The 22,686-nt window shown below is 48.5% G+C and overlaps 1 protein-coding gene across 1 annotated transcript; it reads left to right on the plus strand.

Moving 5' to 3' along the window:
- The first annotated feature begins 2,299 nt into the window (after window positions 1-2,299).
- Window positions 2,300-5,883, plus strand: Nr0b2 (nuclear receptor subfamily 0 group B member 2). The gene is made up of 2 exons (XM_028888213.2): window positions 2,300-3,477; window positions 5,357-5,883. The coding sequence occupies exons 1-2, from the start codon at window positions 2,937-2,939 to the stop codon at window positions 5,596-5,598; spliced, it is 783 nt and encodes a 260-aa protein (XP_028744046.1). The 5' UTR covers window positions 2,300-2,936; the 3' UTR covers window positions 5,599-5,883.
- Window positions 5,884-22,686: the final 16,803 nt, after the last annotated feature.

Genomic DNA, 22,686 nt, shown 5'->3' on the forward strand with positions numbered 1-22,686 from the left:
TTTCCTGGCTTACTCCTCATGGCTTGCTCAGACTTTCTTATAGGACCCAGGACCACTAGCCCAGAGATAGCCCCACCCACAAGGGGCTGGACCCTCCCCCATTAACCCCTAATTAAGAAAATGACCTACAGGTTTGCTTGCAGTCTGACTTTTCTGGAGTCTGATTTTATGATCTTTATGCAGTCTCAATTTCTTAATTGAGGTTCCTTCCTCTCAAGTGATTTTAGCTTGTGTCAAATTGATACAGAGCGAGCTAGCACACAAGGGTACATAGTGAAAGCTTGTCTCGGAAGAAAAAAAAAAAACCTACCACCAAAGCAGCTAGGGGACACAAGCCTGCAACTGATGCAGCTTTGAGGTTAAGGGAGGAGGGTCCCGACTTCAAAGCCTGCCTAGCCTAGGCTAACAGAGTGAGAGTAAAGCCAGCCTGCATAACTGTACTTGCTCTTGCAGAGGTTCCAGGTTTGGGTCCCAGAACCCACACAGCAGCTTACAATCGTGTGTGGCTCCAGTCCCATTACCTCTGAACCCTTCTTCTGACCTCCTTGGACACCAGGCATGCACACAGTGCGCATACATATATTCAGGCAAAACACATAAATCTTAAAAAAAAACAAAAACAAAAACAAATTGAAGCGGGTGCACTGGAGGGCTGTCTAGCATGAGCAAAGCCCTCGTTCTGCAAAAGGAGGAAGAGAAGGAGCTGGAGGCAGTGGAGCAGGAGGAGGAAGAGAGAAAAAGAAAAAAAAAGAGGAAGAGGAGGGGAAGGATTCAGGATGGAGTGTGGTGGTGCATTCCTGTTTTCCCAGCACCTGGGAGGAGGAGGCAGGAGAATCCAAGAGTTAAAGGTTAATCTTGGCTACATAGTGAGTTCAAGGACAGGCTGGAGTACATGAAACCCTGTCTCCAAAAAACAAAATAAATAAAATTGTTAAAAATGATTGAACAAGATGGGTTAGCAGATCAGGGCAGTTCCCCTGGAGAATCCTGGCTGAATTTGATCCCTGGAACCCACATAAAGTGGAAGGTAGAACTAACTCCAGTTCATACACACAAAAATAATGTATTTTTAATTTTTTTCTTATTTTTGTCAGCAGTCATCATATCCAACAAATATTTAAAAGCAGCAGCATCTGGCGGCAGGTGTGGTAGCTCAGACTTGTAATTCTAGCGGGGGTGGGGGGGTGGGGGGTGGAGGGGGGGGGGGCTGAGGCAACACAGTGCCAGTTCAAGGCTACCTGCTACAGAGAGAGCAATCGGCACAAAATAAATAACAATAGAAGAACGGAGCATCATCCTTCCCATGTCATTCCTAGGAAAGAGATGGGGCCTGAATGCAACTTCGAGGACCACGAGAGGACCACCTCACCCAGCTCTTTCAGTCCATCTGCATCGTGTTGGTCTCCCACTGACTCCGCCTTGCCGTACCCGATGGTCTGTTCTTTTTCGAAGGGAGGCCTGGGCCGAGATCCACACCAACCACTACAGTGAAAGCAGCATGCCTGGCTGGCTGCAGGGATAGAGGGGGTGCTCTGTCTTCAAGTCCACAACACAGGGAGACCTTATTGTCTCAGTTAAGACAGCGAGACTCACAGAACCCTGGAGACCAGCAGGCAGTCACACTGTGCCTGGGAAGCATGGAGCCAAGACCAGATGCAAGGGCAGAGGACGCCAGAGTCTCTCTCCTCAAGAGTGTGGTAACAGCAAGCCCACTGGGCAAGGCGAGCCAAGGTCAGGAACCTGATACAATTGGGGACCTCCCATTTCCCTCGTCCCCCACCTCCCACCACTTGAGACAGATATCCAGGACAGAGAAGCTATGTGCTAGCAGAGATGTGTTTCCACTCACACCATAGGTGGGCCAAGCCTGCAGACCCTGCAGGTGGCAGGGGATGCTTGGGGGAGGAGGGGGTGGCAGTAGCTGCTAGCCACCAGTGCTGAGAAACTCACACTGCAGCTGCGCAATTGATTCAGGGGGCAAACAAGGATGACTTGGAGGTCAGACATATCTTTCTTTTCCTATCGGAGTGACTCTGAGCAGGTCGCTTCACCTCTTCTAGTCTCGCCGGGAAGTCCTCACCATTACAAAGGAAAGTGACCCCCATCTAGCCGGTCCTCAGTAAACGGCAGCCTTGCAGTTTCCCAGTTCTGCAAGGGCCAGCAGGCCAGCCTCTCTGGAGCTATAGGAATGCAGACTGGGAGCAGGGGGCTCTGAATGGTCTTCCTCCAAAGGGGCCCCTGCACTGGAGTCATTGGCGGGGGGGGGGGGGGGGGGGGGGGGGGGGGGGGGGGGGGGGGGGGGGGGGGCTCCTAGACTGCACGATGATCAAAGTCTCCCAGGGACCTGGCTCCCTTCCCTGCAGCCTGTTCCTTACCGACAGCAGGAGCAGAGCCCCAAGGTTAGGCAAACACGGCAGAGATAAGGGACTTCCAGACTGGGTCATGCATTCAAGGCTTTGGCCGGCTCTCTCCGGCTGGCTCTTTGGCTCAGTGAGAACCCTGGTCTTGCATGCATGAAAGTGGGCGCCAATAGAAACAGCAGTCACAGCCACTGGCTGGTTGAGCGCCTGAGACCTTGGTGCCCTGGTACAGCCTAGGTTAATGACCTTGTTTATACACTTGAGTCATCCGATAAAGGGCATCCAGGCAGCGGGCAGGTGGCCCTGTGCCCTGCAATGGCCACTTCATTGACTAAAGCGATAGCAACGCCACGTGGAGCTCCAGCGCCCCTCCCCCACCGTTTCCTCCGCAGTCCTGCCAGGGTCAGTGCGTGTGTGCATTGTGTGTGTATGTGGTTTTTTTTTTTTTTTCAATGAACATGACTTCTGGAGTCAAGGTTGCTTGGCCGTTCCCCCTCCCGCCCATCGAGGATATAAATAGCACCCACAATACAGAGAGCCAGATAGCTGGGAAGAAACAGGAACAAGACACCAACCATGAACTCCAGCCAGTCTGGGGACTGCCCCTGCGAGGGCTCTGCAGGCCGCCCAGCTATTCTGTACGCACTTCTGAACCCCAGCCTCAGGGCCAGGCCCATGGCATCCGCGTCCCGAAGTCACTGCCTCTGCCAGCAGCACCGACCCGTGCGTCTGTGTGCGCCACATCGCACCTGCCGCGAGGCCTTGGACGTCTTAGCCAAGACGGTAGCATTCCTCAGGAACCTGCCATCCTTCTGCCGCCTGCCCCATGAGGACCAGCGGCGGCTGCTGGGGGTCTGCTGGAGCCCTCTCTTCCTGCTCGGGTTGGCCCAAGATACTGTGACCTTCGAGGTGGCCGAGGCTCCGGTGCCCAGTATACTTAAAAAAATCTTACTGGAGAAGCCCAGCAGTGGTACCCGGGATGCCCAGCCACCAGACCGGCCACAACCCTCGCTGGCTGCTGTACGGTGGCTCCAGCGCTGTCTGGAGTCTTTCTGGAGCCTGGAGCTGGGTCCCAAGGAGTATGCCTACTTGAAAGGAACCATCCTCTTCAACCCAGGTGAGCTCCCAGACTCTCCTGGATAGGGGCCAAGCTGGGAGGGGACCCATCCCGGGAACAGGCCTTCTTGGAGCTTGACATCGACTGTCCCTTTGTATCCTTGTTAGACGCAAATAGATATCTCACAGGAGAGGCATAGAGAGATCAAGCAACTACCTGAAACCACACAGCAGGCAGAGGCAGAGGCAGAGCAGGGCTGGGCATGCTGGTCAAGCTAATGCAGAGGTTGCTCCTGCCGCTGGGCCTGAGAAATTCGCCCTGACTCTCAGGGACTGTGGGAGGGTGGAGGGGGTGGGGTAGACACAGCCGTGTGGCAGCCACATCTTCAAGGGCAGGCAGTACAGTGAGGTTCTGAAGGTTAAAGTCCTCCGTGGGTTCAGAGAGGCCACACGAAGAAAAAGAATGAAAGCGTGAGCGTGGGCACTCCTTGGGAAATCTAGCCCGGAGAACAGTGATGGAGCGTGGGGGTGCGGGAGGCCATGCAGAGAATTGAGGCAGAGTTTCACCATGTAACTCTGGCTGGCCTAGAACTCATTGTGTAGAGCAAGTTGACTTCAAACTAAGACCATGCCTGGCATGGGAAAATATTCTTTGTAGCTTTGAGGAAGAGACAACAAGCCTTGAAAGTTAAAGTATAATGCCAAACAGCAGTAACAGTACCAAACAGCCACATGCATTCACCATATGTCAGGACTTAGTCTAAGGGTTTTACAAATGCTGCTTTGGTTAAACCTCATAACAATCATGGACGACAGGTACTGTCATTCCCACTTGACAGATGAAGAAACTGAGGCACGAAATTAAACTACTCATCTACAGTCACTCAGAAAGATTAAACTACTTGTCCAAGGTCACTCAGCTAGTCAGTGGCAGTGCTGGGGTTCACATCCAGAGAACAACCTGCTTCTGGTTTTGTATTTTTTTTTTTTTTCAAGACAGGGTTTCTCTATGTAGCCTTGGTTGTCCTAGAACTCTTTCTGTAGACCAGGCTGGCCTCCAACTCACAGAGATCCGCCTGCCTCTGCCTCCCAAGTGCTGGGATTAAAGGCGTGCGCCACCACCGCCCGGCTTTGTTTTGTATTTTTTAAAAAATTCATTTAGTCAGGCACTGGTGGCCCATGCCTTTAATCCCAACACTGCTTCAGGACATGAAGGGCTGCACAGAGAAACCCTATCTCAAAAAAAAAAAGTATATGTATATATATACATATATATGTATATATGGGCGTGTATATATATATATATATGTATGTATGTATGTATGTATATTATTTTATGTGTATGAGTTTCTACCTGTATGTATGTGTGTCATCTGGGTGGGAGCTCACAGAAGCCAGAAGAGGGTGTCAGGCATTGGAGTTATAAGCAGTTGTGAGCCACAGTGTAGGTGGGAACAGGATCCAGGTCCTCTGCAGCAGCAGCGAGTGCTCTTAACCACTGAGCCATCTCTCTAGCCCGTATGTCTTTTTAATCCACATTATGTACTTCCTGTCTATAAGTAGATGGATCAATAAAATGAAGGAGATGGTGGTTGAAACCTCCAAGGTAGCAGAGTAGCCCAAGGCCTGTAACTCATTAGTAAAGTGCTGCCTCCCGAGCTACAGGTCCTGGGTTTGATTCCCAGCACCACCAATTAGGCTCTTCTCTATCTTTAAAGGCTGGGAATGTCGTTCAGTGGTACCATTCTTACCTAGCATGTTAACGGAGCCATCAATATATAGTCCAGTTGTAGAAATCCTGCCAAGCAGGCTCTAGCATGTACAAGGCCCTGCAGTTACACCCCAGCATGCGAGGGGCGGGAACTGCTAACATCCCCACATCCTGGGCTAGCCTCCACGGAGTAGCCGCTCACCAGCCCTCTGCACTCTCTCTGCCACAGATGTGCCGGGCCTCCATGCCACCTGCCACATCGCACATCTGCAGCAGGAGGCTCACTGGGCCTTGTGTGAGGTCCTGGAGCCCTGGTACCCGGCTAGCCAAGGCCGCCTGGCCCGAATCCTCCTCATGGCCTCCACCCTCAAGAACATTCCATGTAGCCTTCTGGTAGACCTCTTCTTCCGCCCTATCATCGGAGATGTTGACATCGCTGAACTGCTCGAAGACATGCTTTTGCTGAGGTGACCTGCAGAATGAGGTCCAGTGCTTCCAAAGGGGAGCCTGAAAGGCCCCACTCAACGCCCCAGGAGCAGCCCTCACCTCAGCCACACCCCCAGCTTGGACTTCCTTGGTTTGAACACAGTGTGCTACTAACTGCCTAATAGGCCCTTGGTGGCCCCCAAAGCCTCTGGGCCAGGGCCAGGGAGGGAGCATGAATGAGGCTGTATATCAGACCAGAATTCCTCCTGACTTTGTATAAAACTAAATTAAGTTATTGGTTTTTGTAATAAAAGGTATGACTTGCTGATACCATAGTTGCCTGTGGAAGGGACCCGCCAATCTCCAGGGTACACCCTACTCTTGCCAGAGGAGACTCCTGGAAGAGAACCCGAGACCAGCTCCTTGATGTTCTAGAGAGGAATGGCAACATCAATGCTGAGGATAAGATTTATTTTACAAGTGAATGAGAAGCCACCAGAAAGCATCATCTCACTTCCTGCCACCTTTATACCCTTCTCCCTGAGCAGAGGGACTTTCTGTCCTTGCCTCCAGAGCCTTTATTATCCGCTCTCAGGTTACTGTCCTCTAGAGGCTGCCTCTCCCTCAGAGGAATTGGGATTGCAGCTAATCACAGAAATGCCCCATTCTCAAAATAGACAAGGCCACTTCACTTTCAAGGATTTTTGACCCTCGGCGTTTCCCCGCCTCCTGCAATTGACAGAAGACACTGGTCCAATGCTTTCCCAGCACCGGGACAAAGCAGCATCCAGAGCTGGCCTGGAAGCGGCTTAGAGGCAGAGCCAGGCAGAGGGTTGACTATGGCATGGTTACCCTAGTTATTAAAGTCTGAAACCACTGTGGCCTGAGTCCCTGAGCTCACTTCTGTCTTCCCTCTGCCTTGCCACAGCCCCCTCAGGGGGTCATTCCCATCGTCCTGGCCACCTAAGCTGTGCTTGGTTGGGCCACAGCCTCCAGCCCGGCTCCATTCAGAGCCTGGCTAGCGTCTGTTTTGATTGGCTAATGTCTGTGCCTCCGCGTTTGTTAAATATTTTGACCCGGTTACCCTGGGTCAGGGTGACTGACCTGAAGGGTGGGCAGGAGGAAATGATAACAACACAGTTGCCCATAGGGCTTTCAGCCCTCCTCCTGTGCTGATCAGGCTCCACCCCTTTCACCTCCACAGTCTGGATCCTTCTCACGGGGCCGAGTTAATCATTGCTCAGAGAGAGGTCATTCTTTCAGGGGCAACAGCCGAGGAGTCACCACTCAGGCCTGGCTCTAAAGCTCCTAGCTCAGGACCACGCCTCCTCCCCATTATAGACACCGAGTGCCAGCACCAAGAACACCCCTGTGCCTTCCCCCCAGCCCCTTATTATAGAACCACACAGCTCAGATGCCACAACAAGGATTCACAGAACTCAGATGTATAGCTCAGGGTCACCCTCACAGAAACTCTCTCCCTCTATCACACACACACACACACACACACACACACACACACACACAACAGACCCTCAACTGACCCCCACATAGTACTGTAAAGCACGTTGCAGCAGATTCCCCCAAAACCATACCTATGTACCCAAGCCACACAGTCACAATACCGTGCACCCATGCACCCAAGAATGGACATACTGCTTGGAGACACCTTCAATCTGCATATGTTCTTCTGTTTATTTTACTTTATCTTTTTAATGTGTGTGGATATTTTGCCTGCATATGTGTCTGTGTATATGTCCATGCCCAATGCCCTCAGAAGCCAGAAGAGGGCATAGGATCCCCCTGGTACTGGAGTTACAGATGACTGCGATCCACCATATAGGTTCTTGGAATTGAACCTGAGTCTTCTGGAAGAGCAGCCAGTGCTTTTAACTGCTGGACCATCTGTGATGGTTTGAATGAGACTGGCCTCCATAAGCTCCTGTTTGATTATATGGTCCCCGGTTGGTGGGGCTGTTTGGGGAGGATTAGGAAGTGTGGCCTTGGTGGAGGAGGTGTGTCACTGAGAGTGGGATTTGAGGTTTCAAAAGACGCACCCCATTCCCAGATAGCTCTGTGCCTGCTGCTTGCAGATCAAGATGTGAACTCTCCGTTGCTGCTCCAGCTGCCAACCTCTGTCTCGGTCATAAATGTCAAACTTCTGGAGCCATAGAACAATTAAATTCCTTCTATTATATGTTGTCTTGGTCACAGTGTTTTATCACAGTAGAAAAGTAGCTAAGACACCATTTCTCCAGCCCTATGCCCTTCTTCTTCTTCTTCTTCTTCTTCTTCTTCTTCTTCTTCTTCTTCTTCTTCTTCTTCTTCTTCTTCTTTTTTTCCGAGACAGGGTTTCTCTGTGTAGTTTTGGTGCCTGTCCTGGATCTCCCTCTGTAGTCCAGGCTGGCCTCAAACTCACAGAGATCCGCCTGGTTCTGCCTCCCCGAGTGCTGGGATTAAAGGCGTGCACCACTACCGCCCTTTTTATTTTTATAGATTTATCTATTATGTATACAGTGTTCTGCCTGCATGAATACTTACACACCAGAAGAGGGCACCAGATCTCATTATAAATGATTGTGAACCACTGTGTGGTTGCTGGGAATTGAACTCAGGACTTCTGGAAGAGCAGGCAGTGCTCTTAACCTCTGAGCTATCTCTCCAGTGCCCCCCACCAGCCCCCTGCCTATGCCCCCTCCCTTTTTTTAAAAAATGAGACAGAATCTTATTACTTAGTCCAGGCTGGCTTTGTGATCCTCCAGCCTGCCATGTGCTGGGATCACAGGTCTGCACTGTTACACCTGGCTGTGGGATGTGTTGCTCATCCTTCCTATGTCACAGTAAAGAGAGATGTAGGCAGACCTCACTAAACACGGAGGCTCATGCCAATCACCCCAGCACTCAAGGAGGCAGAGGCAGAAGGATTGCTATGAATTTGGAGCTACTTGGTGAGTTCAAGGACAACTTGCTTTATATAGTGAGATCATGTCTGGGAAAAAAAAAAAAAAAGAATTTAGGGAGCCAGGTGTGGCAGCACACACCTTTACTCCCAGAACTTGGGAGGCAGAAACAGGTTGAATCCTGAATTCGAGTCCAGCCTGGTCTACAAAGCAAGTTCCAGGACAGCCAGAGCTACACAGAGAAACCCTGTCTCAAAAAACCAAAACATAACAAAAAAATAAGTTAAATTAGGGCTGGAGAATGTAGCTCAATTGGTAGAATATTTGCCCAGCATATGCAAAGTCCTGAGTTGACCTCCAACCCTGTGAGTGAGGCTCATCTCTAATCCTAGCACCTGACAGTGGACACAAGATAACCAGAAGGTCAAGATCATCCTAGGCTACATAAAGAGTTCAAGTCCATCCTGGGCTAATGGAGACCACGTCTCAAGAGATGAATGAGTGAGTGAAGTGATAGACCTATGTCTATACATTTTCAGGTAGTTCTCAGAATCTACAACCCAGGCCAAATTGCTCTACCCAGCCAGCACTCAGGACTTTAACTAGATAATCACTTATAGTGATCTTTAAGGTGACCCGAGCATTCACTTTCTCAGCCATTCCCTAGAGAAATCCTTTAGAGCTGAAAAAGCCCCTCATTCTACACCCCCCCACCTCCCACCAGACCTTCAGACCTGGCCTGAGCCGCTGACCTCTGCCTGCCTGGCCTCCTCCTGGCACATCCCAGCCCCTCCCACCGTGCTGACAAAGCAGGTCTTTCCTCCAGGTGACCTGACCAAAGGGATTCAGGCACTTGGGGCCATCCTCTTTAATGCCTTTTCATCAAGGCCTCTGTTAGTTACTAACACCACCTCAAATCCTCAAGTCTTCCTGTCTCTCCCTTTCCTCTTCCAAGGCCACCAAGTATTAGGGTCATTCTCCTCAACACCCCACACCAGTTTCCCCCTCAACTTACTTAATCTTTCCATCATCCATATAGCTTTTCTTATTAACTCTGTCTTGGTCCTTTTCAAAAAATTACTCTTTCTAATCATTAGCTCTAGCTCTCTCTCCCCCCCCCCACTTCCTTTTTATTTATTCTATGTGTGTGAGTGCAAATGTGTTCATGTCTGCTCGCTCACCCCTGTGGAGAGCCATCCAAGGACAACTTTCAGGAGCTGGTTCTCTCTGAACCAGGAGAGTGACACTCCTTCCATGTGGGTTTTCCAGAGCTGGGAGACTGTCTCTGTTATCAGCATCTCGGATTGGGCCTGTGTCTTGGGTTCGGGCCTCTCTTCTGGGGGAGGAGGAAGAAGCAGGCCCAGCTGGGGTATGGAGCTTCCTGGCTGTCTAAAGCTAATCACTGTCTGTGTGGAGACTTGAGCCCGGGCCCCTCTGATGCTAGAGGAGGAACTCCGGCTGCAGTGAGTGGAATCAGGCAGTCAGCCACTGCTTACTGACCATCTACTTCTAAGGCAGGATCTCTGTCCTCAGGCTCAGCCAGGGATGACTCACTGGAGAGCTGGAGCAGGACTGTGGCTTCAGGGCAGCTTAGGGTACTGGTTTATGGCCATCATTAGCTCTATCTTCATTAGCCAAATCACTGGCTGTGCGTCAGGCAGCCGCAGCCACCCTGCCCTCGGGGCCTTGGAGCACCCTAGAACCTTTGACGCTGCTGCAAAAAATGAGGTGCTCATCCATGATCTGTCCACCCATTCATTCACCTATTGTATCACGCAGTGTCTCCTGACAATTACTCAGGCCAGACTCTGGGGTAGATGTCGGGAAAGGACAGAGAATGAATCAGACCCACACTCTTCCCCTGGCAGATGAAGATACCTAAGTAATTAGGCTACAGTGATCTGAATCGCTTGGGAGCAGCAGTTACAGAGGTGATTGATTGTGCCCAGAGGCAGGGAAAGGGCTTCGCTGGAGTGCTGATTACTCAGAAATGTTTGAGAGTTTGCAGAGGTGAGGCATTCCAGAGGGAAGGGAATATGCGAAGGCACAGAGGTGCCAGAGAGCAAGGGGTGTTTCCTGAATGTGACCTGGGACCTGTGGGTCTGGGAGCAGCAGAAGATGGACCTGGGGATGTGAACGGGGTTTGTATCACAAAATGGAACAATAGAGAAAGGAAATTCCAAAGAATCTGGTGGAAGATACCCATGACAGTCTGAAGGGAGTCACGGTCAACACAGGGGAATTGACATTTGTTCATGGCAGGGCATGGCTAGAGGAAAGCCAACCTTGCGCCATCTTTGAGTCAGGGCAAACCAGGTGTTGTGGAGTCCCAGAACTGGGGAGTGGAGGCAGGAGGACCAGGAATCTGAAGTTAGTCTCTGCAATCATGACAAAGTTCAGGACAGACAGGGATGCATGAGGAGGCCCTGTCTAAAATAGCCCCTCCAAATGCCTGTGCAATGGGACACACACAGTCAGGCTAGGGGTGTAGTCAGAAGTAGAGTGGCAGCTCACTGTACATGAGGCCCTGAGGCAAATCCTCAGCACAGGAGAAAAAAAATCTAATAACATCCCAGGACTTGGTGGCACACATCTGTAATTCCAGCACCAGGGAGGCAGAGGCAGAGGCAGGTGGATCTTTGTGAGTTCAAGGCCAGCCTGGTCTGCATAGTGAGTTCTAGGAAAGCCAGGGACACATAATAGAGAGACCCTGTCTCAAACAAACAACAACAAACCTAACAAAAATACAATACCCCAGAAAACTTCAGAGTTTTCCTCAGAGTTTTCTACCATACTGATTTCTAGAACACAAAGGAACTAGGAGGTGGTACACATCAATAACCCCAGCGCTTAGCCGGTGTGATGGTGCATGCCTTTAGACCTAGCACTCAGGAGGTGTGGAGGCAGGAGCATCAGAAGTTCAAGATGCTTCACTGGGTAAAAGTGCTGACTGTGCAGACTTGATAACCGAGGTTCAGTCTCTGGAACCTCGGGGTGGAAGGACAAAATCAAGTCACAAGGTTTTTGACCTCCGTACCCTCACTGTAGCACGTGCGTTCCCACACTTCCCCACACACATAATGACAATAAATTAAAATTTAAGTTTACTCTCCCACCCACATATCGGTGCTCATGCAGACAACCTTAATAAATGCAATGGGTCACAAATTCATACATACGTACATGTATACATACATACATGAAAACTCACAGAGAGGCTTGGACAGGAGAAGGCATTTGGTGGGAGGGGTAAGGATAGTAGGAAAATGGACTCAGAAAACAACAACAAAAAGGTGGATTTTGCTCAAGGAACACTATGCATATAGGAAATCATAAAAGAAAATAAAGAATTTTGGGACTGAAGAGAAGGCTCAGCGGTTAAGAGCACTGGCTGTTCTTCCAGAGGTCCTGAGTTCAATTCCCAGCAACCACAGGGTGGCTCACAGCCATCTATATGGTGTCTGGTGCCCTCTCCTGGCATGCAGGCATACATGCAGGCAGAACACTGTATACATAAATAAATAAATCTTTTAAAAAAAAAAAATGAAAGAAAAAGAAAAGAAAAATTTTAGGGAAAAAAAAAAGAGCCAGGCGGTGGTGGTACACACCTTTAATCCCAGCACTCAGGAGGCAGAGACTGGTGGATCTCTGTGAGTTCGAAGCCAGCCTGGTCTATGAAGTGAGTTGCAGGACAGCCAGGGCTGTTAAACAGAGAAATCCCGTCTCGAGAAAAAACAAACAAACAAACAAACAAAAAAAAAATACAGGGCTTGAAAAATGGCTCCAGTCGGGCGGTGGTGGCGCACTTCTTTAATCCCAGCACTCTCGAGGCAGAGGCAGGCGAATCTCTGTGAGTTCGAGGCCAGCCTGATCTCCAAAGCAAGTTCCAGGAAAGGCTCAAAGTGACACAGAAAAACTCTGTCTCGAAAAACAAAAACAACAAAATGGCTCCAAAGTTAAGAGAGTATCCTGCTCTTCCTGAGGACCCGAGTTCAACCCCTAACACTTAGGTCTGGTAGTTCACAACTGCCTATAATTCCTTCTCCAAGGATTCTGGCACCCTCTTCTGGCCTTCACTGGCATCCACACACACAGACACATCCACACACACAGACCCAAAGGTTTACTTGTTGTTTTTTAGGTGTGTGCTACCATACCCGGCCAGATTTTATTTATTTTTATTGTATGGATCTTTTCTGTCTGTAAATTTGTGCAGCATCCATGGAGGCCAGGAGAGGGTGTCAGATCCCCTGGACTAGAGTTACAGGTCTTGAGCTGCCATGTAGGGACTCAAACCCAGGCCCAGTACAAAAGCAGCTAGTGCTCTTTTGTTTTGTTTTGTTTTGTTCGAGACAGGGTTTCTCTGTGTAGTTTTGATGCCTGTCCTGGAACTCACTATTTAGACCAGGCTGGCCTCGAACTCACAGAGATCCTCCTGCCTCTGCCTCCCGAGTACTGGGATTAAAGGCGTGCGCCACCACCGCCAGTGCAGCTAGTGCTCTTAACAACTGAGCCATCTCTCCAACCCCCAAAATAGTAAAGTCCAAGATCCTCCCCAGTTACAGAATGAGTTTGACACCAGCCTGAGTCAGGTGAGACCGTCTCAAGAAACAGAAGAAAAAGAAAGCAAAAAAAAAAAAAAGAAAGAAAGAAAAAAAGAAAGAAAAAGAAAAAGGAATTGCTTATCTTATATGTTCCTGTGTGATTCTATGAGATATTTCCTGTTTATCACTTTACTTTATTTCATTATTTATGTGTGTGCGGGTATTCTGCGTTTGTACTACTTGAGTCCATGGTACCCTGTGAGGCCAGACGGACTTCAGATTCCTTACAGAGGACTGTGACCTGTGATGTGGGTGCTTGGAACTGCACCCAGGTCCTCTGGAAGAGCGCCAGTGCTCTTAACCTCTGAGCCATCTCTCCAGCGCTCTGTTTATCTTTTTTCACTTAGTACTGTCTTCCATGTCATCCAGCTGTTCTGTGTGGCAGGAACAATTAACTGTCATTGTTGTAATGTGTCTCGTTATGCCGCAATTCATTTACCTATTATGTTGATGAACATATGGTTTGCTCCACATTTTATGAATATTACAAATGACCTTGCTTGAGTGACTGTTGCTTACTTATTTATTTGTGTGTGTGTGTGTTGTGTAATGTCTACACGTGTATGCGGGTGCACTGAACAGTGCAGGGGTGTGGAGGCCAGAGATCAGACTTTCTCCTCTGACTCTTCTACATTATTAGATGAACTATTAATGAATTTGTTTATTTTTATTTTATGTGCATTGGTATTTTGCCTGCATGTATGTCTATGGGAGGGTGTCATAGCCCCTGGAGCTGGAGTTTACAGGCAGTAATGAGCTGTCATGTGGGAGCTGGGAATTGAACTCAGGACCTCTGGAAGAGCAGCCAGTGCTCCTAACTGCTGAGTGCTGAGCCATCTCTCCAGGCCCGTCTTCAACTTTTTTTTTTTTTTTTTTGCCTCAGAGTCTCAGAGTTTCTCTGTGTAGCCCTGGCTGTCCTGGAACTCTCTCTGTAGAACAAGCTGGCCTCAAACTCAAAGAGATCCACTTACCTCTGCCTCCCAAATTTTGGGATTAAAAGTATGCATCACAGCTGGGCAGTGGTAGCACACACCTGGCACTCAGGATGAAGAGGTAGGCAAGATCTCTGTGAGTTCAAGGCCAGACTGGTCTACAGAGAGAGTTCCAGGACAGCCAGGACTGTTTCACAGAGAAACCCTGTCTCAAAAAAATAAGACAAAACAAAAGAGCATGTATCACCACCGCCTGACTATGCATTATTATTTATTTATTTATTTATTTATTTATTTTGGTTTTTCGAGACAGGGTTTCTCTGTGTAGCTTTGCGACTTTCCTGGGACTCACTTGGTAGCCCAGGCTGGCCTCGAACTCACAGAGATCCACCTGGCTCTGCCTCCCGAGTGCTGGGATTAAAGGCGTGTGTCACCACTGCCCGGCATTATTATTATTATTATTGGTTTTTTGAGACAGGATTTTTCTGTGTAGCTTTGGAGCATGTCCTGGAACTCACTTAAATTGGCCTTGGACTCACAGAGATCTGCCTCCCTCAGCCTCTCAAATGCTGGGATTAGAGGTGTGTGCCACCATCGCCCGGTTTACAGCTTTTTTTTTTTTTTTAAGGTTGGAAATGATGGTACACATCTATAATCCCAGCACTTAGGAAGCTGAGGCAGGAGGATTGCCATAAGTTCCCACCAGCCTGTACTACATAGCAAAACTTTGTCTTAAGAATTTTTTTTTTTTTAAAGCAGGGCTGTGGTAGCACATGCCTGTAATCCCAGCATTTGGGAGGCAGAGGCAGGTGGATCTCCGAGTTTGAGGCCAGCTTGGTCTACAAAGTGAGTTCCTAATCCCAGCACTCCAGAAGTAAGTGGATCTCTGAGTTTGAGGTCAGCCTGGTCTCAGAGTGAGTTCCAGGACAGCTGGGGCTACACAGCTCAACCCTATCTCAAAAAAAAAAAAAAAAAAAAAAAAAAGGAATTATTTTTCACCCACTATGTAATTCCATGCGATTAGCATGGGTCCCCATACTTATTTTTGTTTTTTAACTTTAAATGAATTTTACTGGCAAGATAGTTTTGGGGTTTTTTGTTTGTTTGTTTACTTCATTTTTCTGAGACAGGGTTTCTCTATATAGTCCTAGAATTGACTTGTAGACCAAGCTGGCCTCAAACTCAGAGATCCACCTGCCTCTGCCTCTCCAGTGCCAGGATTAAAGGCGTGCGCCACCACACCTGGCTTACTGGCAAGACTTTTAAGATGAATTTTGAGTTAAAATAAGAATGATATTGGGAGCCAGGTGTAATGACGTGTCTTTTTTTTTTTTTTTTTAATGTGCACTGGTGTTTGGCCTATACATGTGTCTTGTGTGAAGATGTTAGACGCCCTGGAACTGGACTTACAGACAGTTGTCAGCTGCCATGTGGGTGCTGGGAATTGAACCCAGGTCCCGTGGAAGAGCAGTCAGTGCTCTTAACTGCTGAGCCATCTCTCCAGCCCATAATAACTCGAGATGCAGAGGCAGGAGGATCTCTGTGAGTTCTAGACCAGCCTGGTCTATAGAGTGAATTCCAGGACAGCCAGGACCACACGAGAAACCCTGTCTCAACAAACCCCCCAATATATAAAATAAATAAATAGAATAAAATACACAAAGAAATCATGAAAACAAACAGTTTGTAAACTGTATCTACGAAACACAAAGAGTAACAGCATGGTGGACCTCACCATCACTGCATCAGTCATCTCCACCAACACTGAAGGCTCCTTCTCAATCCGTCATCCCCCAGCGCTAACGACGACCCTGGTTTTCAGTTAACGACTTCTTTGACTTTTGCTTTCTTTCTCTCCTTCCCCCATCTCCATGTTCGAGACAGGTTTATGCTCTGTAACAGAGCCTGCTCCTGGACTTGTAGTAAACCTCCTGCCTCTCCGTCTAAGGTGCTGAGACTACTTGAGTACCCAGGACTTTTTCTGATTTAAATACATTCCTAAATTTTGTTTTTAGTTTGCAAGTTTGACCTTTATATAAGTGAGACGATTCTGGCTTCTGACTTCCTTTCTCCGCCTAGACCTGAGATTATTGGTACAAAATGCTAATGTTTTACTAAATCTCATGAACACATGAATATTGGCATAGACTGTCAAGCGGAGAACAAGATACCAACAACACTAGACTCAGCAGCGGGCTTGTAAGGATTAGTAAAAAGGAACTATCTATCGCAATTATGAGGGCAGGAACCATCGCACTGAGGAGCGCCCTGACCCGACTATGAGATCTTCAAGGGTCTCAAGGGCCAATAGGGCTTTTCTTTCTCAGGTGGGAGTAAACAAGAGCTGTGGGGGAGGAAGTGGGATGAGCCACAGACACACGGCAGTAAATGGGAAATAATTGGCTCGAAAGCCCGGCCCAATCTGTGAAGGACTTTTGAGGAAGGGGGGGGGCGGAGAACTGGTTTAAGCTGAGAAGGGGCCAAAGTTCAGAGATCCAGGGAGAATGAAGTTAATCCAAAGCTTGATTGGCAGGGACAAGAAGGTCGACTAAGCTTTTATGAGGCAAAGAACTGGAATTTGGAATCTGTCTGGTCTCACGGAAGGTAAACAAGGCTCACTCCTGACTTACGTAAGTCAGATGAGTAAAGCTGCTTCTCTGCAGTGAACTGTGTTCAGGATACACAAGAATGGTCTGAGGTCCTTAACCCTCATTGCTGGGCTGTGGTCTCAAGATTCACACTGTCAAAACAGCTCATGACGAGCCGGGAGGTGGTGGCATCTGCCTTTAGTCCCAGCACTTGGGAGGCAGAGGTAGGCGGATCTCTGTGAGTTCGAGGCTAGCTTGGTCTACAGAGTGAGATCCAGGACAGGCACCAAAACTACACAGAGAAACCCTGTCTGGAAAAACCAAAAAAACAAAACAAAACAACAAGAAACCCAGCTCCTGACAAATGCATACAAGACCTCTTTTTATTTTTTGAGGCAGGCTCTCATGTAGCACAGGCTGGCCTTAAACTTGTTAAACAGCCAAGGGGCACACTGAACTTTTGATCCTCCTGCCTCTACCTCCTGCTGTGATCAGACCTACACCTCAGGGCTTCGTGCATGCTAGGCAAGCACTCTGTCAACGCAGCCATGTCCCAGCCTCGTCTGTTTGCTGCTGTGTCTTATTATCATACGTTAATGGCCTTGGTCTGAAATTGTTACACATGTACATAATGTATTTTTATCATTCTTGCTCCTTCTGTCGCCCATTGACTTCTTTTCCTGTTACTGTCCTTTCTACTCTCTCTCTCCTTTCTTTCTGTTTGTTTGCTTGTTTGTTTTTTGAGACAGGATTTCTCTGTGTAGCTCTGGCTGTAGATCAGGCTGGCCTTGAACTCACAGAGACCCACCTGTTCCATGTGGACGAAAGAGAGCACTGGATGTTGCGGTAGTGGAAGAATCACAGGCCATGGTTACCTTTCCAGAGCTGAGCTTTATAGGATAGGGAGAGGGGAGAGAGAGAGAGAGAGAGCGAGAGAGCGAGAGAGCGAGAGAGCGAGAGCGAGAGCGAGAGCGAGAGCGAGAGCGAGAGCGAGAGCGAGAGAGAGAGAGAGAGAGAGAGAGAGAGAGAGAGAGAGAGAGCGCACGGTGTAGCAGGAATCTTAAAAGTTCTTATTAATAAAATCAAACCTGGAGGCAGGTATTAGGGTGAACTGGAAGATCAGAGAAGCAGAACAAGCCACAGCTACCTCACCTCGCCGGATCCTCAGCTGATCTTGATTCCTCAGACTGGAAGATTTGTGTCCTCATCCCAATGGCCCTCATCTGAACTGCTGCTCGAAAGCCTGAAAGCTTAACCAGCCAAATGCTGCTTGTTCCTGGTCTTCACGCCTTATATACCTTTCCTTTCTACCACCACTCCCTGGGATTAAAGGCTTGCTTCTGGGATTAAAGGCCTGAGTCACCATGCCTGGCCGTTTCCAATGTGGTCTTGAACTCACAGAGATCCAGAGGGATTTCTACCTCTGGAATGCTAGGCTTAAAGGTGTGAGTGCCACCATTTTCTAGCCTCTGTGTCTAGTGGCTGTTCTGTCTCTGACCCCAGATAAGTTTACTAGGGTGCACAATATTTTGGGGAACACAATACCACCACAACATGGAGGGGAGAGAATACGGAAGGAGAGAGTGCGGAAAGAACACAGAGAGGGCCCGCCCGCCCGCTTTTTAGGCTGGGACGCTATTGCAGGCTGGTGACATAATTAAGGACCTAATCCTTACATCCCAGACTTTCGCTTATTATAAAAAAAAAAGCAGGTAGATGGGAATAGAGGCATCGTTTCTCTCAAAAGCTGCTTCCAGCTGACTCTTGGACGTCGGTTGGCTCTTGGGGGAATGGGGAAGGGGAGTCTTCCGAGGTAGACAGGCGTTGTGGGATGCTGTCTGCCATCCATTGTTCTGGAGACATGTATCCCTCTTGGCTGTGGCTGGGAACCTTCTATCTGACAAGATGCTGATGACATAGAAAAAAGCTTAGAGAGAAAAGAATCATTATTATTTTATGTTGGTAGATCAGGCCTGTCCAGATGGATTTTGAAACATGTTAAGCTTTATCAGAGACAGATTATTTTAAAGCACCTGCTTCCTTTACTAGTTCCGCATCCAGGAGACAGGTGATCATTGTTAAAAGCATCTCACAGTAATAGATGTTTACATTAAAGTCTTTTTGTAGTGCCCAGATGCTTTTGGGTCTGGGGGTGTAAATACCTTTTAGCTGTTACAGTTTCTTTTCTTTTCTTTCTTTCTTTTTTTTTTTTTTGAGATGGTTTTTCTCAGGCTGGCCTCCAACTTACAGAGATCTACCTGGCTTTGCCTCCTGAGTGCTGGGATTAAAGGCATACACCACCACCACCCTACTTCCTGTTACAGTTTCTTACTTGATGATCTCTGGACTCTGGTTCTGTGGTGGTCCTGTATCATTAGCTGAACAGTGAGTTAGAACAGGGAACTGGGAAGAAAAAAGCTTGTGGTGTATGAGAATTTATTTTTTTGGAATTAGGGACAAGGCAAAGATCAGGGCCTTGTCTGTATGCACTTGAGAAACACAGGCAGTAGATCTGGAGTGAGACAATGAGCTCTTATCTTAGGTGGAAATCTTTTTCCATTAAGTAACTCTGAAAGTGCAATTAAATCTGGTAAGGCTTGGGGTTGGAGAGATGGCTCAGAGGTTAAGAGCACTGCTTGTTCTTCCAAAGGTCCTGAGATCAATTCCCAGCAACCACATGGTGGCTCACAACCATCTGTAATGAGATCTGGTGCCCTCTTCTGGCTTGCAGGGATATGTGCAAGACAGAACACTGTATACATAATAAATAAATAGATTTAAAAAAAAAATCTGGTAAGGCTGTCCTCTGTACCCTACGATAGAGAAAGGAGAGGTGACATCCCAAAACTCCCAGGACTGAGTCAGTAGTTTTGGTGTCCAGAAGGAAAGAAATGGATCGCTTCCCTGCTGCGTTCTGGGTTCCCTGCCATGTCTGTAGCCAAGTCTAGGCCTGCTGGAGGTCTTAGCTTGGTGTACTCATGCATCTTGGCGCCTGGGGGCAGTCAGCTCACTGGTTGTTTTTATAGGTGGCACTTTTAACAAGTCTGTTGATGGCCTGGCAGGGCATTCACTAGCCTGTGGCCTTTTTCCTCACTTAAAACAGGGACCCAACAGCTTTTGGGAGTCAGCGAGTGCCAGCACTTGGCAATTTTGTTTTCGGGCTTTTATCTCCTCCCTGGCACACCTTAAATGCCACAGATGACTCTTTTGCCTGTGGGGTTAGAAGCCTTGCTCTCTAGATGTCTAAGTTTTAGTCGGGGAGTTCTGGGGAACAAGAGACGGATTTTACTCTGTGTCCTGAATTTTTTTTTTCCTGATGATTGATGGCTTACGGACAGCTTTTGGAAGATCTGTCGGTAGGCAGACTATAAACCGATCCTTTTGGAAGAATTGTCTGAGGCTATAAGCTGATTTTTGGCTTAAGAGCATCTTGACTATGTAAACTTATTTGTATGGATCTTAGCTGCTTCCAGATCCATCTGTGTCTCCCAAGGCAGTTAGAGAATGAGTGGGTGGAGTTAAGGTGAGTTAGGGCTAGAGTCAGTAGAAGCCGCCCAAGCCCGCCCACTGCCAGCAGAAGTCAGACAGAAAAGGTTGCAGGTGGCAGACGCAGAAATGGGGAGGGAGAAGGGTTTAGAGCTTTAGCAGAAAGCTTGGGGGTAAAGTAACTTTTTTGTTTGTTTGTTTTTGAGACAGGGTTTCTCTGTGTAGCTTTCTGCCTTTCCTGGAACTCACTTGGTAGCCCAGGCTGGCCTCGAACTCACAGAGATCCGCCTGGCTCTGCCTCCCGAGTGCTGGGATTAAAGGTGTGCGCCACCACTGCACAGCGGTTTCTTTCTTTGTTTTTTTTTTTTTTTTTTTTCTGGAGCTGAGGACCGAACCCAGGTCCTTGTGCTTGCCAGGCAAGTGCTCTACCACTATGCTAAATCCTCAACCTCATAAAGTAACTCTTTTATTTGCCCGTCCGCTGACAGAAGTTTCCAAGAAGCTGTTATGCGGCCAGATTTACCAGTATCCGCCCCTATCAGCCAATGTAAGTGGTAAATGTATCTGCCCCTTTGTCCCATGGCTGTAGTCAAGAGAAAAATAAAAAATTAAAATAACAAACCAGGATCAGACTCCAATCTCAGGTGTCCCCAAAGAGTAGAGAGAGATCTAAGAATCAGCTCAAGTTACCCATCCTCTTCGTCAAGGGATGGGAAGGGCTGAGGTTGTGCTGCAGTTGGTCCACGGTGGACCCGAGACGGCATTAACCCCCTCATCAGGATCAAAAATGCACCTGCCATTGCCAGCACAGCCCAAGGACAACCCCCAGGGTGTCTGTCGCAAAGAACATAGCCCAGACTACAGCCGCAAGAACAGTGGACTCACTGTGGGGAAGAATCATGGCAGTAGCTGTGTGTGGGTCCAGCGGAGGCGAGGGACGCGCGCTTGCCGTCTCGCTGGATGGGGCAGGAGGTGGCAAGCAGTAGCAGGTCCTCTTTGATCTATCCGAGTCTGAATGGCACCAATATTGGTTAAGCAGCTGCGCTCACGGCAGCCATGCCAACAAAAGAGAGCACTGGATGTTGCGGTGGCGGAAGAGTCATGAGCCATGGTTACCTTTCTAGAGCGTTATTGGGAGGGGGGGGAGAGAGCACTCAGAAGGGAGAGAATACGGAAGGAGAGAGTGAGGAAAGAGAGCACACAGAGAGGACACACCCATTTTTCAGGATGGGATGCAGTCACAGGCTGGTGACGTAATTAAGGACATAATTCTTACACTTGCAGGCAGTCAGACAGGTTAGAAAGTCTCTTCTCCGGCCGTCCTTACTGCTTATAGCTGCTTGAATCTTGTACGCTTTAGGAACTGAGACTTGGGAGTTGTATACTTTTCTAAATTGTATTTTATATGTATGATTGTTTTGCTTGCAAGTATATCTGTGTATCATGTGCATGCCTGGTGCCCTCAGAGGACAGAAAAAGGCATAATATCCCTTGGAACTGGAGTCACAGACAGTTGTAAACTGCCAAGTGGGTGGTAGAAATTGAACCTGAGCCAAAGCTCTTAACCACTGTTATCTCTCTAGCTCCCATTGTTTACTTGGAGAGTCTTAAAGGACTTTCCACCCAGGATAGAATGTTTCAATTCAGAGAAAATTGCTACAGAATAACCCTTCCTACTGAAAGGACCAGACAGACCCCATAACAGGCTGCTCAGTCTTCTCTCAGAGATCAGGCCCCAATTTCAGTTTCCTGAGACTTGAGCAAGCAGTCTCTGGGAGGGCCGTGAACAAAAGACATAGTCCTTGCAGTAGCTCCCTTTCTGCACGTACTCTGACCGCTCAAGGTTCTGCCAGTTGTTTATTGTCTGGGACTCCTTACCAAGTTAGAGCTATGTGCATGGGTCAATGAGAACGTTGTGAACGTGAAAGGCCAGCCAGCCTCCAGGGCAGCTCAAGGACAAAGCCTGGGACTTGTCCAGGCCTGCCCCAAAATAATAACTGTAACCCCCAACCAGTAAATTCAAAGGTTACACACCCTCACCCAATCTTATGATGCAAAGGCTTGTACCACCCTGCTTGCGATTTTTCCCTTAAAAAAACCTCACCCTGAGAGCTCAGGGCCATTCTCCTCCACCCGCAGTGACAAGTGTTGGACACAGACCAAGCCCAGGCTTGCTTGTTATCAATAAACTCCTTTGTGTTTTGCATGGATATCAGCTCTGTGATAGTCTTGCTCGGGTGTCTCGTTTCTCGGCCACAACATTACCATCAACTTTCAACAGCATATAAATTCTTAGGGAGGGGTCCAGACTCGTGAAGCCTTTCCATCATCCTCCATTGTAGGAGTTGCAGGGCCTAATTTGGGCCAGATCTGCAGTTTTTATGAGTTCAAGAATGCAACCAGGAGGCTAGGGGGATGGGTCAGGGATAACCGCATTCTCTGCTTTTGAAGAGGATCTGGGTTGGGGTTCCAGAACCCACCTGGCGGCTCACAACTGTCTGCTCCAGTTCCGGAGGATCCGTCGCCCTCTTCTGGCTTTCCGGAGCACTGCACACAGGAGTTGCTCTATGGAGTATCCATGCTGTTCGTGTATAAGGGACACCACCTTGTAGGGAGGTAGCCC

This window comes from Peromyscus leucopus, chromosome 2, assembly GCF_004664715.2.
Source record: "Peromyscus leucopus breed LL Stock chromosome 2, UCI_PerLeu_2.1, whole genome shotgun sequence".
Lineage (NCBI taxonomy): Eukaryota > Metazoa > Chordata > Mammalia > Rodentia > Cricetidae > Peromyscus > Peromyscus leucopus.